The sequence below is a fragment of the Gigantopelta aegis genome, chromosome 6, assembly GCF_016097555.1.
Source record: "Gigantopelta aegis isolate Gae_Host chromosome 6, Gae_host_genome, whole genome shotgun sequence".
Lineage (NCBI taxonomy): Eukaryota > Metazoa > Mollusca > Gastropoda > Neomphalida > Peltospiridae > Gigantopelta > Gigantopelta aegis.
In genome coordinates this window covers 5,638,462-5,657,212 of record NC_054704.1, presented here as the reverse complement: position 1 = coordinate 5,657,212, position 18,751 = coordinate 5,638,462, and the positions used below count along the sequence as shown (strand labels likewise).

At 39.3% G+C, this 18,751-nt stretch overlaps 1 protein-coding gene across 2 annotated transcripts in view; it reads right to left on the bottom strand.

Annotated features, from left to right (window-relative positions):
- Positions 1-558: 558 nt before the first annotated feature.
- The window catches only part of LOC121375250 (excitatory amino acid transporter 1-like), a 34,444-nt gene continuing 16,251 nt past the window's right edge, over positions 559-18,751 (bottom strand). For both annotated transcript variants that reach the window (XM_041502582.1, XM_041502584.1), the window contains 7 exons: positions 14,416-14,458; positions 10,598-10,649; positions 9,696-9,876; positions 4,377-4,610; positions 3,818-4,012; positions 2,319-2,453; positions 559-1,090 (listed from right to left, as the gene is read on the bottom strand). In XM_041502582.1, coding sequence (XP_041358516.1) covers positions 811-1,090; positions 2,319-2,453; positions 3,818-4,012; positions 4,377-4,610; positions 9,696-9,876; positions 10,598-10,649; positions 14,416-14,458 — 1,120 coding nt within the window. In that variant the 3' untranslated portion in view covers positions 559-810. The remainder of the gene's footprint in view (positions 1,091-2,318; positions 2,454-3,817; positions 4,013-4,376; positions 4,611-9,695; positions 9,877-10,597; positions 10,650-14,415; positions 14,459-18,751) is intronic.

The window sequence follows — 18,751 nt, the reverse complement described above, 5'->3', positions numbered from 1 at the left end:
TTTTGTTGGTAGCAAATTTATATAATTATTTTAGTTATTTGATTAAATATCCTAGACTGCTATGTATTCTTACACTTAGTACTTGTGATTTCACCTGTCAGGTGTAATCAATATCAACCTGGGTGTTATAGTCTGTTTCAAATTACATATGTTATGCAGTAAAATTGTAAATACATCTCATATTTCTGTCCATAACAGGACATTTATTGTAATTTTTTGTACCGGTTGTTTGAATACCGTAACAGGTCATATTAATACTGACACATTTTTATGATTTTTATTCCAGAGATTTTTATAACTAATATATAAGACTGGAAAATCACCTGGGTATAATTTTGATTAGTACTTTAATTTCTACTTGAAATTGGAAATCAAAGGTAAAATGTAATCATATGTACAAAATGTTGTCACTTTGTTTTCAAATGCAAAATGTTTACACAGCTTCAAATTTCAATTCGTTTCCGTATTACTAGTATACCCAATATTTTCTGCTCAAAGCTCACTTGTTTTACCCATTATAAACATAACGAACGAAGTATACACAAAAACTAACATGGGTTCTCTTCAATTATTATTAGTATTACCTCTTCTAAAATAATTATGACACACACACAAAAAATACAATTCAATTGGTTTTGCCTGTTTTGCCTGCCGAAAAAAATGTAATGTGCCAGCATTATTTAAAACTATAAAGATGTATGATCCATTTTAGCAATTGTACACTACCATCGAGGTAAAAGTCACAGAGGTCAGAAACTAAAGATCGGACATTCCATGCACAGCTTTGCAAACGTTTCACATCCGGGATCCCTACTTCAACTCTGAATCAACACAATCAGACAATTTCAACATGTTGGCGTCCCCGGGAGCACCTTTTCCCATTACAAAGTCGCCGTTTAACGATGGTATCGAGCTCGTGTCTGTAACAGGGGTCAACTTGACATCGTCCTTGTGGGCCATCATGTCCGCATCTACTCTCATCTCAGACTCGACATCGGGAACGTCTGCAAACATGTCCCGGAACACGTGGTTCAAGATCCCTGCTCCAATCGCGTCACCCATCACGTTAATGGCCGTGCGGAATCTGTCCCTGTACAAAGGGAAGATATGACAGTTTAACGATATTATGAATGTCTATAATTAGTGAGGTGCACGTTGATGGCCGTGCGGAATCTGTCCCTGTACAAAGGGAAGATATGACAGTTTAACGATATTATGAATGTCTATAATTAGTGAGGTGCACGTTGATGGCCGTGCGGAATCTGTCCCTGTACAAAGGGAAGATATGACAGTTTAACGATATTCGGAATGTCTATAATTAGTGAGGTGCACGTTGATGGCTAGTCGAAATCTGTCCCTGTACAAAGGGAAGATATGACAGTTTAACGATATTCGGAATGTCTATAATTAGTGAGGTGCACGTTGATGGCTAGTCGAAATCTAGCCCTGTACAAAGGGAAGGTATGACAGTTTAACGATATTCGGAATGTCTATAATTAGTGAGGTGCACGTTGATGGCTAGTCGAAATCTAGCCCTGTACAAAGGGAAGATATGACAGTTTAACGATATTCGGAATGTCTATAATTAGTGAGGTGCACGTTGATGGCCGTGCGGAATCTGTCCCTGTACAAAGGAAAGGTATGACAGTTTAACGATATTCGGAATGTCTATAATTAGTGAGGTGCACGTTGATGGCTAGTCGAAATCTAGCCCTGTACAAAGGGAAGATATGACAGTTTAACGATATTCGGAATGTCTATAATTAGTGAGGTGCACGTTGATGGCTAGTCGAAATCTGTCCCTGTACAAAGGGAAGATATGACAGTTTAACGATATTCGGAATGTCTATAATTAGTGAGGTGCACGTTGATGGCTAGTCGAAATCTGTCCCTGTACAAAGGGAAGATATGACAGTTTAACGATATTCGGAATGTCTATAATTAGTGAGGTGCACGTTGATGGCTAGTCGAAATCTGTCCCTGTACAAAGGGAAGATATGACAGTTTAACGATATTCGGAATGTCTATAATTAGTGAGGTGCACGTTGATGGCTAGTCGAAATCTAGCCCTGTACAAAGGAAAGGTATGACAGTTAACGATATTCTGAATGTCTATAATTAGTGAGCTGCACGTTGATGGCTAGTCGAAATATGTCCCTGTACAAAGGAAAGTTATGGTTGTTTTACAATATTCGGACTGTCTATAATTTAAGGTGGGGTTCACATTCATGGTCGTTCGAAATCTGTCCCTGTACACTATTCAGAATGACATTAATTCAATGTTTATTTGGGGTTTATTAATGTTTAACTATACTTACACGAACCAGTCAACTGCGAGAATAAGGGTGACGTCATCAGTTGGAAGGCCGACTGCAGTCAAAACAATAATCATGGTAACCAGGCCAGCTTGCGGCACACCTGCGGCGCCAATGGCCGCCACTGTTGCGGTTATACTGCAAAAGGAACTAGAAATGTATTTCGAAAAGAAAGGAACGGTGTTTAACTACTGCATTAAATATTATTTAATAACGAACTGTTACTTTTAGATTTCTGAAAATACAGATGTTCCCAGGCAGTAAGTGATGGCTTAACTATTTTGAGACAGGGACGTTTTATGACTAGTAAAGGCTTGATTTCGCGCATCTTCATAAATCAAGGTTAATATTCGTTCCTCGTATTCAGCCTTGATACATGTCGTCGAGAAATCGTGCCTCAAAATGCTTAAATATCATTGGATGCGATGAGATCTGATTGCAACGAATCGCAACCCTCCATATAGATTCCCTTGTTATTGTAAACAAAGATGGCAGCGTCAGCGTCCGTGGAAACGTGTCGTGTTTGTCACGATACGTTAAAAAAAAGTTTTCGGCTGTTAATTTTTGATATTGCTTTCAAGATTATCACATGTTACCGATGCTGTGATTGGTCAGCGATGTCATCGTGTAAGGGACATAATCGATGTTACAAATTTGCTTCCAATAGAGGGCGCTAGTAGTGGATATCAGTAATCTTGACTACATGTATCAAGGCTGAATACGAGGAACGAATATTAGCCTTGATTTATGAAGATGGATTTTTCGCGGTTGACTATTTTGTTTCTCAAGGTCTGTGTTTCAGGACAATATCATTTTCTCTGGTGTATTATTTCGATACTTTAAAATACTCGATTATTACTTATTGGCTTTTGCCGTAGCAGGGCAGTATGTAGATGATTTCTGCAAACATTAATTTGACGTATATATATACATATCGAATAATTTTGTTTTCTTCTGATTTTGTGTATTTGTGTGGTTTGTTTTGAGGTGGGGTTTTTTGGTGTTGTTTGTTTTTTGAGGGGGACGTGGGGGTTGTTTGTGGGGATATTGTTGTTTCGTTGGTTTGTTGTTTGTTTGTTGTTGGGTTGGGCTTTTTTTATGGGGTTGGGGTCCGGTGTTATATTGTACAATGTACTGAATAAAAAATCATAAAAATAAACTGTTGGGGGGTGGGGGTGGGGGGACCCCACAAAAACCACCACAAAAAAACAGAAGTTAATTTTTGAAGAGACAGATGTAAGTAGGATTATCTCATCTCCTGTTGTTTGTTTAGAAAATAAAAAAGTACGGTTCAAATTGTGTACGGCTGCCAGTTTGGCAATCTGAAAATACATGTACAGCGCATGTTCTAAGTTGTATTTTGCCAGATCTGTAGTTGGCGCCAGCATAGGCTATTTGTCAGATTCTATTGAGTGAGTTTGTCGTCTGGTACAACGTTCTCCACACTCAGCTTCGGTGTGTTTTGAACCTGACTAGTTCACACAATGAAACAGAGATCATACCTAACGATAATGACTTTATCTACGCCGAGATCCTTGCCGTTGTACTGGGCGATGAAGATGGCGGCGACAGCCTCGTACAGTGCCGTGCCGTCCATGTTGATGGTGGCGCCGATCGGAGCTACGAATCGTGCGATGTCGCGATGAACTTTGTTATTGTTTATCAGACATTCCATCGTGATTGGCAGACTGGCGGAGCTGCAATGGCGAGGTAAACAATATTTACAAACTATAAAACATATTTACAAAATATCTCTTGACGTCTATTTGCTGGTGATCTTTAAAATACATGACATAGTTTTCAAAAACATCAACAGTTTTACAAACGTATCTTTGTACAAAGCACAGTCTAAATAATGTTTAACAAGGCCGTATGTGCTCTCATGAACCCAATAGGCAATGTTTACTTTGTACTGGGGTGTCGTTAAACATTTATTTACTCATTCATTCATGCATTCATGCATTCACTCATCCACACATTCAATGACTTGTCCATTCATGCCCCTACGAATCACTCCGAAAACAAACCAGCAGAGGGTAAAGCTAAGGTGAAATGTCGTACCTCGAAGCCGTTCCCCAGGCCGTCAAGATTGCCTTCATCATTCTGAAGATAAATATGTAGGGGTTCTTCCGTGTTGTGATGAAGTAGATGAGAGGCAGGGCGATGGTTCCGTGGATTAGCAGGCCGGCGAGCACAGTGATGCAGTAGAAACCAAGCTGCCCAACAACCCGAGCTGGGTCTTCCATCTCGGCGAACTTCTTGGCGATCAAAAACATGATGCCAATAGGAGAGTACCTGTTAGTGACAGTGTTACATATTATCGATATATCGTGGATGTCAGAAACATGATGTCAATAGGAGAGCACCTGATAGTGACAGTGTTACAGATTATCGACATATCGTAGATGTCAGAAACATGTTGTCAATAGGAGAGTACCTGTTAGTGACAGTGTTACAGATTATCGATATATCGTGGATGTCAGAAACATGATGTCAATAGGAGAGCACCTGTTAGTGACAGTGTTACAGAATATCGAAAATCGTGGATGTCAGAAACATGATGTCAATAGGAGAATACCTGTTAGTTAGTGACAGTGTTACAGATTATCGATATATCGTGGATGTCAGAAATATGTTCTCAATAGGAGAGTATCTGTTAGTGAGTGTTACAGATTATCGATATATCGTGGATGTCAGAAACATAATGCCAATAGGAGAGTACCTGTTGACATTAATACATATTACTAACATATCGTGGATGTCAGAAACATGATGCCAATAGGAGAGTACCTGTTAGTGACAGTGTTACAGATTATCGATATATCGTGGATGTCAGAAACATGATGCCAATAGGAGAGTACCTGATGACATTAATACATATTACTAACATACCGTGGATGTCAGAAACATGATGCCAATAGGAGAGTACCTGTTAGTGAGTTTTACAGATTATCGATATATCGTGGATGTCAGAAACATGATGCCAATAGGAGAGTACCTGTTAGTGACAGTGTTACAGATTATCGATATATCGTGGATGTCAGAAACATGATGTCAATAGGAGAGCACCTGTTAGTGACAGTGTTACAGAATATCGAAAATCGTGGATGTCAGAAACATGATGTCAATAGGAGAATACCTGTTAGTTAGTGACAGTGTTACAGATTATCGAGATATCGTGGATGTCAGAAATATGTTCTCAATAGGAGAGTATCTGTTAGTGAGTGTTACAGATTATCGATATATCGTGGATGTCAGAAATATAATGCCAATAGGAGAGTACCTGTTGACATTAATACATATTACTAACATATCGTGGATGTCAGAAACATGATGCCAATAGGAGAGTACCTGTTAGTGACAGTGTTACAGATTATCGATATATCGTGGATGTCAGAAACATGATGCCAATAGGAGAGTACCTGATGACATTAATACATATTACTAACATACCGTGGATGTCAGAAACATGATGCCAATAGGAGAGTACCTGTTAGTGAGTTTTACAGATTATCGATATATCGTGGATGTCAGAAACATGATGCCAATAGGAGAGCACCTGTTAGTGACAGTGTTACAGATTATCGATATATCGTGGCAATCAGAAACATGATATCAATAGGAGAGCACCTGTTAGTGACAGTGTTACAGATTATCGATATATCGTGGCAATCAGAAACATGATGCCAATAGGAGAGTACCTGTTAGTGACAGTGTTACAAATTGTCGATATATCGTGGATGCCAGAAACATGATGCCAATAGGAGAGCACCTGTTAGTGGCAGTGTTACAGATTATCGATATATCGTGGAGGTCAGAAACATGATGCCAATAGGAGAGTACCTGTTAATGACATTGTTACAGATTATCGATATATCGTGGATATCAGAAACATGATGCCAATAGGAGAGTACCTGTTGACATTAATACATATTATTAACATATCGTGGATGTCAGAAACATGATTCCAATAGGAGAGTACCTGTTAGTGACAGTGTTACAGATTATCAATATATCGTGGATGTCAGAAACATGATGCCAATAGGAGAGTACCTGTTAGTGAGTGTTACATATTATCGATATATCGTGGATGTCAGAAACATGATGTCAATAGGAGAGTACCTGTTAGTGACAGTGTTACAGATTATCGATATATCGTGGCGATCAGAAACATGATGCCAATAGGAGAGTACCTCTTAATGGCAGTGTTACAGATTATCGATATATCGTGGATGTCAGAAACATGATGTCAATAGGAGAGTACCTGTTAGTGACAGTGTTACAGATTATCGATATATCGTGGCGATCAGAAACATGATGCCAATAGAAGAGTACCTCTTAATGACAGTGTTACAGATTATCGATATATCGTGGATGTCAGAAACATGATGTCAATAGGAGAGTACCTGTTGACATTAATACATATTACTGACATATCGAGGATGTCAGAAACATGATGCCAATAGGAGAATACCTGTTAATGACAGTGTTACAGATTATCGATATATCGTGTTTGTCTGAAACATGATGCCAATAGGAGAGTACCTGTTATTGACAGTGTTACAGATTATCGATATATCGTGGCGATCAGAAACATGATGCCAATAGGAGAGCACCTGTTAGTGACAGTGTTACAGATTATCGATATATCGTGGTTGTCAGAAACATGATGCCAATAGGAGAGTACCTGTTAGTGACAGTGTTACAGATTATCGATACATCGTTGTTGTCAGAAACATGTTGTCAATAGGAGAGTACCTGTTAGTGACAGTGTTACAGATTATCGATACATCGTGGATGTCACAAACATGATGCCAATAGGAGAGTAACTGTTGATAACAGTAATAGAGTGTATATCCAGAACATGCAGTCAATAGGCGAGTATCTGTTGATGACAGTAATAATTATTATTGACATATTGTGTATATCCAGAACATAAACCCAATAGGAGAGTATAGGATTTGATTGACACACACCTTCCTGTTATCGCCTACTCACTACTGATCAGTCGGCAGGTGTATGGTAGGCAAAGACGTAATGGTCGCGTCTAATATGCAGTTCTATCACGTTATCTTCCATTAGAACTTGCGTACTGCCGACAAAGCCTCTATGTGTGTTTGCCGATACGTTAGGTGTCTGTGCGACTCGCCTGTCTCTCGACGGCTTAATCTAGTTGTCGATAGTCAATGTGTTTGATTTTGTGGATTTGCACTTTAATAAGATCTGTTACGAGTTGATAAGATAGGACTCCGGAAGTACTGAACGCAATTGGCGGTCGTAGTTTGGGGAGAAAGCCCAGTATGAGGTCACCACACCACATCGGACAGGGCGTAACCCAGTGGTAAAGCGTTCTCTTGATGCGCGGTCGGTCATGGATCGATCCCTGTCGGTAGGCCCATTGGGCTATTTCTCGCTCCAGCCAGTGCACCACGACTAGTATATCAAAGGCCGTGGTAAGTGTTATCCTGTCTGTGAGATGGTGCATATAAAAGATATCTAGCTGCCAATCGAAAAGAGTAGCCCATGAAGTGGCGACAGCGTGTTTCCTTTCTCAATATCTCTGTGGTCCTTAACCATATGTCCGACGCCATATAACCGTAAATATAATGTGTTGAGTGCGTCGTTAAATAAACCATTTCCTTCCTTCTTCCTTCCACACCACATAATAAGCATGGTTTACTAGTACATTTTCCGTACACGTATTAAGTGAAACCGTCAATCCATGTCCATGTTAATCGTTTCCATATGACCATGTGCACATATGACCATCCGAGAAGGCACAATGACAAAAATTAATTTCAAAAGGACATGGTAAGAACATTGGTAAGTTTAGACTTCTTGCCCATATTGATAATAATGTTTTGTTTTTCTTTATGACGTCATTTCTTGCGGAATTCTACGCTACCGTGATCGGTGAAAAATCTCTCGGAAAAAATATTCCAAATTCATGTACATAGATCACGCACGGTTCGCAGCGTGGAAACACACATTATTTCGGTAATTCACGGATATCACGTATTCATCAGAAATTCACAGAAAACAGACCGGAAAACCGTGCATATTGGTACGTGGCTATAAAATAACTGTTTGTGTTGAATCAAAAAATGATAATGTTTATTGGAGGGGGGGGGGGGGGGAGGGGGTTGGGGGGGGGAGGGGGTTGGGGGGGGGGGGGTGGTGAACATGCAGACATTAATTTCAAAACGTAAGTTGTCCTAAAACTGTGACAACTTAAGGGAAACGCCGAACCTTAGAATGGGGATTCTTCTTGTGCTGTGTATTAATGCCCTCGAGATAGTTCCATTGTTATTTGATATTATTTTGCATTGATGTAATAGTCTTTACACACTTATGTATGAATAGCATCGGGCCAACGTACTACGCCGTTCATACAGTGTGTAAAGTGGTTCTGTGGTTCACACCTCAATCAACGTCACACATTATCATGTTCTTAAATGAAAAATAATATTAATATATAGAGGCTATTTCGTGGATTTTTTTTAATACGATTTTTATATCAACCAGTGATGTGTGAAAATATGGTTTTCAAACATCACGAGTTGACATAAAAATCATATTCGAAAAAACACCATGAAATGGTATATCTATTATATACATATTTTCTAATTTTTGAAAACATCTTTCGCTTATCCTATCGAAAACACGTAACGCCATGATATATTTCTTCAGATGGAACTGTTCCAGAAAATTTACCTGACCATAGACATTTTAAAAGAAATTTCAATAAAAGTTATCTTTATTTAATTATTAAATTAACATTTATTTAATAATACTGCTGTGCAAACATACCTGACAAAGAGATCCTCAAAAAAAAAAATCATTATTTATCTTTGTATTCAATTCGTTTTAGATATATTATCGTTATTTTATTATTTTTCAAATACGATTAGATGCACTGGTAATCATCAAACTTAAATACGAAGAAACGACACAAAGGAAGATAATTTAATCATAAACTTTAAAAAAGTAAATACGATTTCTATATTTTCACTGTAGCTAAAATACTGTGAAAATATTACTTTTCTCCGGGTATCACTTTTATGGTTTCCGTAGATCTATATATTTCATTGCAATGTATATAATAAATATATAATTTCATATGTGTGTTTATGTGCCTGTGTGTGTGTGTGTGTGTGTGTGTGTGTGTGTGTGTGGAAAATACTATTATAACTTCAAGTTAGAATCTATTTATTATGGCAAATAAAATAACCTTAAAATGAGCAAAAATAGTATTGAAATATAGAAAATATCATTACAACAAGGAAAATAACATTTAAAAAAACAAAACAAAAACACAAGGAAACACCCAAGGAAAATCGCAATAAAGATTAACAAAATAATGATAAATCATGTCGTTACCAAATAACAAGATTGATGAGAACCATCGTAGCTGCATTGAGAGACTCGAACAAGAATTGTAGAGGTCTTCCGACGACGCCCAGGTGTTTGATGACGCAGCCCAGAGCGACGGAGAAGACAATCAAACCAAGGATATTGGTTCCAGGTTGATTTCTTATCTTCGGGTTGTCTACAAGCACCGCTGAAAGGCAAAACGTAACACAAGGGGAACGTGCAGTTTGCCGTGCAAATATTGCAAGGGTCGTATTGGACCATCTTCTTGTGGTTGGTCAACTGTGTTTGCTACCCAGTATGCATTACCTTGTTTAAATTACGCGCGTACACTACACGAAACAAACACTGTATGTGTAGTAAACAAAGTAACGACACGGTGATTCCCTTTGTAACGAGACTTCAAACGACACCGTAACAGCAGTGAAACGACACTTTTGGCCAACTGCCAGTCACCCTGTCAGTATGTTATCGTTCTGGCCATTTCAAAACTTCGGGACCATTGGCCTGTCATCAAGAGCCATAGTTGGAACTGGGGCCAGTTGGCGGTGGGGGAGAACAGCAGAGGGCCAGTTGGCGGTGGGGGAGAACAGCAGAGAGCCAGTCGGGTAGGGAGCAAACGTACGTGGGTGCTAACTCGGATATACCGTTCACACACCACAATCCAAAACCCAACTGACCCGTAAGCGTGCTGCTCAATCCACATGCGTATGTGAAATGTGACAAAACCGATTATTGATACGGTTTGGTACCAGTATTTGGTGTCATGGCGCTTATCCTTTCCGGACCAAAACGCAATGATACGTTTGATGTGTGAATGGTATTAGACGACTTTAGTATTTGCTTACACAGGTGCCAGGCTCCAGTACTGCGCACTAAACTGAACTAACCATTGCCTTGTTCCGACTTACCTACAGTGTCGTTTCCAGTCGTCACGTTAACAGAGCGTGGATCGGTCTCCATCTGGAAGATATGTATAGCAATTTACTGCAATATGTTTGTTACACGTCGTCTTTAGAGGGTGGCTACAGACAGCAATTTACTGCACTATGTTTGTTACACGTCGTCTTTAGAGGGTGGCTACAGACAGCAATTTACTGCAATATGTTTGTTACACGTCGTCTTTAGAGGGTGGCTACAGACAGCAATTTACTGCAATAAGTTGCACGTCTTCTTTATAATGTGGCTACAGACAGCAATTTACTGCACTATGTTACACGTCGTCTTTATAGTGTGGCTACAGACAGCTATTTACTGAACTATGTTACACGTCGTCTTTATAATGTGGCTTCAGACAGCAATTTACTGCACTATGTTACACGTCGTCTTTATAATGTGGCAATTTACTGCAATATGTTACACGTCGTCTTTATAATGTGGCAATTTACTGCAATATTCACTGTAATATTTTTACACACTTCTTTAAAGGTGCAGTATCATAAGTACAAGTATCATATTTCATTAAAACAAATTAACGTTTATACGTGATAAATATATACAAATTAATCGATTCATGACATAATCTTTGCCTAATGACGCGGAATATTGCAACTGTAGTGTGCTTGCACGCCGTGTGTAGCCTAAACAGCTGTGTTCAGCAAGACTCGATCCCTGTCTTATCACGTCGTAAAAGACCTTATGAAATGGTGGAATCACAAGGATTGGCAAGAATCATCATTTACATGACGTCAATCAGCCTTACGTTTCACAATGCGAGCGTAACGAAACGTTAGCGGCGGGCGTTTTCTAGTCTATTCAACGGTATTTTAATATAAAAACGTTTTCCAAAATAGGTGACCAAAACAGCAAAAATGCTTGACTTTGTATTATTGTCAAATAGTCCTCTGACAGTACAAATAAGATCTTGTAATGATTAGTATCCTTCAAAAACAAAAATACATCCTTATATAATTTAATGCACGAAACAAAATGAGTTTACTTCATAGACTGTTTTCATTAAACGGTTACCAAGGTAACAAAACAGGGAAAATGTTATCAACGAAACATTTAGAAATAGTTGATATAATCAATCTACTTAAAATTAGCTCCACTGGTTAATTACTATTACCTGTGGATTTAACAGCACCCCGTTGGAACTCATGTCCAGTTGACCTTTCATTCGACCAATCAAAACCTTACTTGCAAAAGCATGCCAGTGATTTGAAAAGAATTTGAAAACATTCGAGATTATGCCGAGAGTATACGAAATGATTCGGGTGAATTACAACGTATGTCGGAAACTAATTTCAATATAATTTTTTATATAAAATGTGTTTAAGACGAAACAAAAAACGTGATAGTATAGCCATAAAATCTGTTTATACTAGTATACAATCCAGAGTTTATTACTGCACTTTTCCCCCTGTTTTCTAATGTTGAAATAGACCAACAAGTTCGCCTATTGCATAAATAGTCTCGCCCGATATTTTTAGAATTTGTATGCTCCCGAATAACGCTATAAAAGGCGAAGTGTAATTGGTCGATATTTAAATTGTTATTTATAGATGAAATGTCACCTGGACATGGGAGTCCACCCAATGCTGTTAGATCTACTGGAAGACTAGTAGAGCCAATTTTAATCAGATTGTTGATATAATGACATTTATTTTTTAAATTCCAAAGATATACACATTTTAATTTTTTCAGAACACAACTAATTAGTTCCCGAGTAGATATGCTAAGCAATATTAACAGTTTTGTGTGAAAAATCATAAATCAAAAAGTTTGGTCGCGGCGAACAATCCATTTCTTAAAGGCCTTTACACACTATACGCGAATTCGCGAGCGAATTAGACAGGCGAGCGAGTGAAAAATATAGAACAAACACAAACTATACTGTGAATGCACACTGCACGCGTACGAATGGAGAGCGAGCGAATACTTAGGCGAGCGAATTTAAAAAATAGAATCAATCCTATTTTGTTCGTACGCGTTGACAATTCGCCTGCAACGTCATTTCCTGTTTCCGGTCAAGAAGCACGTGGTTAAAAAAAATGGCACCGTCAACCAAAGAGAATAAAAAGGAAGAACTGATAATAGCCGTCCAAGAACATCCAGTGCTTTATGATAAAAGCAGCTGCAACTACAACTCCACAACTGGTGTAATAAAGGCCGTGGTATGTACTATCCTGTCTATGGGATGGTGCATATAAAAGACCCTTGCGTTAAATAAAACAGCTCTTTCTTTCTTTTACAATATGGGGATAGAACATTTTAAGTTATTGTCTATTTTTACTATTTATGAGACTAATAAATGCATATAATACCTCAATGTTATTGCTAATCGTTGTTCAGCAGAAACTGCTTCACGAAACGGCGAGTATTGTTACTGACAACTGAAAATTCGCACGAATTGTGTGTTTTTTCGCGAGCAGTGTGCATGTACTTGTCGCTAGCGTCAACGCGAAATTCGCGGCGAAATTCGCGCCAACAATCACTCGCGTACAGTGTGTAAAGCACTTAACGCTAACGACGAAACGTTTCGCGAACGCCCGAATTAAGAAACGTAGGGCAGGAATGTAATCCAACTCGCACAACAACAAACGATTCATACGCTCAACAAATATGTATATTGTTTTCTAATTCCGCAATAATTTAATTAAAAATTTATTTTCTTCATAGTCTAAACTGAATTGTGTAACAGGAATGAGGAACGACCTTGACATTGTCAAAGTATTAGTTATTGATATATTCGTGTCGTACGATGTTATTTACTGTTTGTGAAAGTGTATACCTTATTGTGCATATGGACTGTTGGATTATAGACTTTAAATTGCTTCTAGTAAGTGACATTTAGTTTTGCCAATTCTGAAGTGGCTATGCATAACATTTTGATTGATGTTTCCTGGTCTCATTTGTGCAGGTTGTCAGTTGTGTTTGTGGTACAATGGGTCGTACCTATCACCACGGAACTTGAGCAAGTATATCCGTACAATAGTCCAAGTGCCGAAAACAATGGTCTACTATCTATTACAACCTGAGTTAATTATATTACCGTATGTTTGACTGACGATTGGCCGTTCAAACGCAGGTTTTACCACCTGATATTTTAATAAAAAACCAATAAAATTCGTTCTTATAAATGTGCTGAATTAGAATTGAATGTATATGTTTACATTTCCAGGCTAAATTTAATAAGTAATTTTGGAGGGAATGTGCCATTATGCAACTTTGTGACTGCACCTTTAATGTGACTAGTAGACAACAATTTACTGTAATAGTTTTACGGACGTCGTGTTTATACTGTGGCTGGCAAAACAGTATCTGTTTTGATTTTTAACAGAGAATGGATTACATGCATGAAATGTGAAAAAGGTATATTGTTGGGATTCGAGCTTACTGCATCCATCAACATCTTGTGCACATACAGAGACATAACATGTTTAAATCCCACTTTCCACAATGGCCAGACTTGCAGGGATGATCTCTTGCTGCTAAACCCATGGAGTGGCAGAAGCGGGTTTCCTCTTTCATTACATGTCGTCCTTAACCTTGTCCGAAATCATGCTAACATAACTAAACATGTGCCCGAGTGCATTAAAAAAATCATCATCGCACATTTTTCTGTCTGTGTGGGCGTGTGCTTGTTTATGTATTTGGATATGTACGCATGAGAGCGTGCGTAAACAACCACAAATTTGTGACCAAACGTTTTACTATCAATTTCTTCGGTCCATAAAACCTGATATTGCCCTCACTGACGGTCAATAATCGATAAATATGTTTGTACCTTTTCAAAGCATGCTGCTATAATGTTTTCTGGAAAACAGTTTCTGAAAAGAAAAAAGCAATTGTCATGAAATATAAACTGAATATTTGCATTCCTACGCCACATAACTCTGAAAGAAGTTTACAAATACAATTTTGCGATAGTTATAATTTTATTATAATATAATATATTATATTATTTTTTTATTTCTTTACGATCCCCCTCCAAACCTCCCCCAAAGTTCCCATAGCATTCCACCTCATGTCACTGCCCCCCCCCCCTGGATTTTCTGGATCCGCCACTGGTTTACACGCCGTTTAAAGCTGAACAAAACAAATCCAGACATGTATTGTTAAAATATGCATATACATTTAATTATAAGATTTCACCCGTTACCGCAATTATCTTTTGGTTCATACAAGTATGAAATGAAAACAATATATGCCCACTTCTGTATGACCATCTATGATAATTTTATTATTGCTGAATGACCATGTTTGTTAATCTTCTTGGAATAGGACAGCATGCCCAAATGCATCCTAAAACAAATTTAACGCACGTTGTGGCACGTTGTGCGACAATTTCAGGAAATCGCCGTGAAATGGTCAGATTTTGGCAAATGCACGTGAAACTCGGGGAAAAGATTGGGATAGTGATGAGTATTTAAAGCTGCAATGCTCGCAATGATGCTTCATTTTCATTTCAACGTAAACAAGTTACAAGATACCAAGACTAAGCCTGCTGAATCGAAACATTGCAATAGGCCGCCTCCAGTTAGGTGAATCGCAGTCAGCAGTCGCACGCCACATGAACGTCCATCAGAGCACCATTTCACGTCTCTGGGAGAGGTACCAGCAGTTTCAATCAGCTGAAGACCGTCCCAGAAGTGGAAGACCTCGCATAACAACTGCAGCACAAGATCGCTACATCCGGGTTCTGCACTTGCGTCACCGACGTGATGGACGACAACGTGTTTACAGACGTCGCAATGAACGTTTTGCCATCAAGATCGCTAGATCTCAACCCAATTGAACATCTATGGGACGAACTGTACAGACGTGTACGCCTGCGTGACCCTGAGCCTCAGACGCTTCCGCAACTGTCACATGCACTGCAGGAAGAATGGGCTAGGATTCCACGTGTCCGGATTCAGAGACTCATTCAGTCTATGCCAAGGAGATGTCGCGCAGTGATTGCTGCTGCTGGTGGCCACACAAGGTACTGATTTCAGCGCCCTCGTGCGACGCTGTTTGGTGACGCCTCCACTGCCGTCAGTCCATAGCAAGAACATTTTCACATACTCATGTCACATTTTACTGTGATACGATCATAAATAACGAAATTATGCCACTTTGTATTAAAGAGATAATTCCATGAATATTTCGCCTATGCGTTTCTTTTTTTGACAGAGTATTATATATATATATATATATATATATATATATATATATATATATATATATATATATATATATATATAATTATTGCATATATTATTGTATAAAATGAAATGCAAAAGAAAGAATGTAGAAAGTGTTTTCTGATATTATTGAAGATGATGATAATAACTTGTCAACGATAAAGATAAATATACTTTCATCTTGTAAATTAACCGATGATCGCACGTGCATAAGGATAGGTTTGATTGTCATATAGGGGTAATTAAAGATTTTAAAAAAGAAGCTGAAGCATTAGCTGAAACTGGAAATAGTCCAATGGGCCACCGACGGGGATCGATCCCAGACTGATCGCACATCAAGCGAGCGTTTCACTGTGTATGCGCGAGCACGTGTGTAGAGTTGTTATGAATGTGATTATCGCGATGTGTGAACACCTCAACTCATGCTCACCTTTCCTAACAATAGTGCTGTTTAACCCTCTGTAGAGTTGTCATGAATGTGATGTTCGCGATGTGTGAACACCTCACCTCATGCTCACCTTTCCCAACACTAGTGCTGTTTAACCCTGTGTAGAGTTGTCATGAATGTGATTATCGCGATGTGTGAACACCTCACCTCATGCTCACCTTTCCCAACACTAGTGCTGTTTAACCCTGTGTAGAGTTGTCATGAATGTGATTATCGCGATGCGTGAACACCTCACCTCATGCTCACCTTTCCCAACACTAGTGCTGTTTAACCCTGTGTAGAATTGTCATGAATGTGATTACCGCGATGTGTGAACACCTCACCTCATGCTCACCTTTCCTAACACTAGTGCTGTTTAACCCTGTGTAGAGTTGTCATGAATGTGATTATCGCGATGTGTGAACACATCACCTCATGCTCACCTTTCCCAACACTAGTGCTGTTTAACCCTGTGTAGAGTTGTCATGAATGTGAATATCGCGATGTGTGAACACCTCACCTCATGCTCACCTATCCCAACACTAGTGCTGTTTAACCCTGTGTAGAGTTGTCATGAATGTGATTATCGCGATGTGTGAACACCTCACCTCATGCTCACCTTTCCCAACACTAGTACTGTTTAACCCTGTGTAAAGTTATCATGAATGTGATTATCGCGATGTGTGAACACCTCACCTCATGCTCACCTTTCCCAACAATAGTGCTGTTTAACCCTGTGTAGAGTTGTCATGAATGTGATTATCGCGATGTGTGAACACCTCACCTCATGCTCACCTTTCCCAACAATAGTGCTGTTTAACCCTCTGTAGAGTTGTCATGAATGTGATTATCGCGATGTGTGAACACCTCACCTCATGCTCACATTTCCTAACAATAGTGCTGTTTAACCCTCTGTAGAGTTGTCATGAATGTGATTATCGCGATGTGTGAACACCTCACCTCATGCTCACCTTTCCCAACAATAGTGCTGTTTAACCCTGTGTAGAGTTGTTATGAATGTGATTATCGCGATGTGTGAACACCTCACCTCATGCTCACCTTTCCCAACAATAGTGCTGTTTAACCCTCTGTAGAGTTGTCATGAATGTGATTATCGCGATGTGTGAACACCTCACCTCATGCTCACCTTTCCCAACAATAGTGCTGTTTAACCCTCTGTAGAGTTGTCATGAATGTGATTATCGCGATGTGTGAACACCTCACCTCATGCTCACCTTTCCCAACACTAGTGCTGTTTAACCCTCTGTAGAGTTGTCATGAATGTGATTATCGCGATGTGTGAACACCTCACCTCATGCTCACCTTTCCCAACACTAGTGCTGTTTAACCCTGTGTAGAGTTGTCATGAATGTTATTATCGCGATGTGTGAACACCTCACCTCATGCTCACCTTTCCCAACACTAGTGCTGTTTAACCCTGTGTAGAGTTGTCATGAATGTGATTATCGTGATGTGTGAACACCTCATCTCATGCTCACTTTTCCCAACACTAGTGCTGTTTAACCCTGTGTAGAGTTGTCATGAATGTGATTATCGCGATGTGTGAACACCTCACCTCATGCTCACCTTTCCCAACACTAGTGCTGTTTAACCCTGTGTAGAGTTGTCATGAATGTGATTATCGCGATGTGTGAACACCTCACCTCATGCTCACCTTTCCCAACACTAGTGCTGTTTAACCCTTTGAGTAGGGCGGGATATAGCTCAGTCGTAAAGCGCTCGCTCAATGCGTGGTCTGTCTGGGATCGATCCCCGTTGGTGAGCCCATTGGGCTATTTCTCGTTCCAGCCAGTGCACCATGACTGGTACATCAAAGGCAGTGGTATGTGCTACCCTGTCTATGGGATGGTGCATATAAAAGATCCCTTGCTGCTTATCGAAAAAGAGTAGCCCATGCAGTGGCGACAGCGGGTTTCCTCTCTCAATATCGGTGTGGACCGTTACCATATGTCTGACGCCATATAACCGTTAAATAAAACATTTCCTTCCTTCCTTCCCTTTGAGTAATTCTTTCTAGTATCTTTTTTCATTGTCAAATGTGTTGTACAAATTACATCTCAAAATAACGAGTTATTTGTTAATACCAGTGACAGCTAGAACTAACTACTGATATCGAAATTTGCCTAGTTTATTAAGTTCAGCTTAAATATCGGGACGGGGACTACTTTTAAAGTTGAGGTCGGGAACCTCGCTATAGAACGTTTTACATAGCATGTATCGGTCCTTGTGGTCTGTGATATTCTTTAATCAAAGTGTCATAATATTATACATGTGTAATAACTACAAGAACGATTTATTATCGCGTGCTACTGTTTTATCATTAGAACGATTCTCTCTCTCTCTCTCTCTCTCTCTCTCTCTCTCTCTCTCTCTCTCTCTCTCTCTCTCTCTCTCTCTTGGTCTCTGTCTCTCTGTATCTCTCTCTGTCTCTCTCTCTCTCTCTCTCTCTCTCGCTCGCTCTTGGTCTCCGTCTCTCTCTGCCTCTCTGC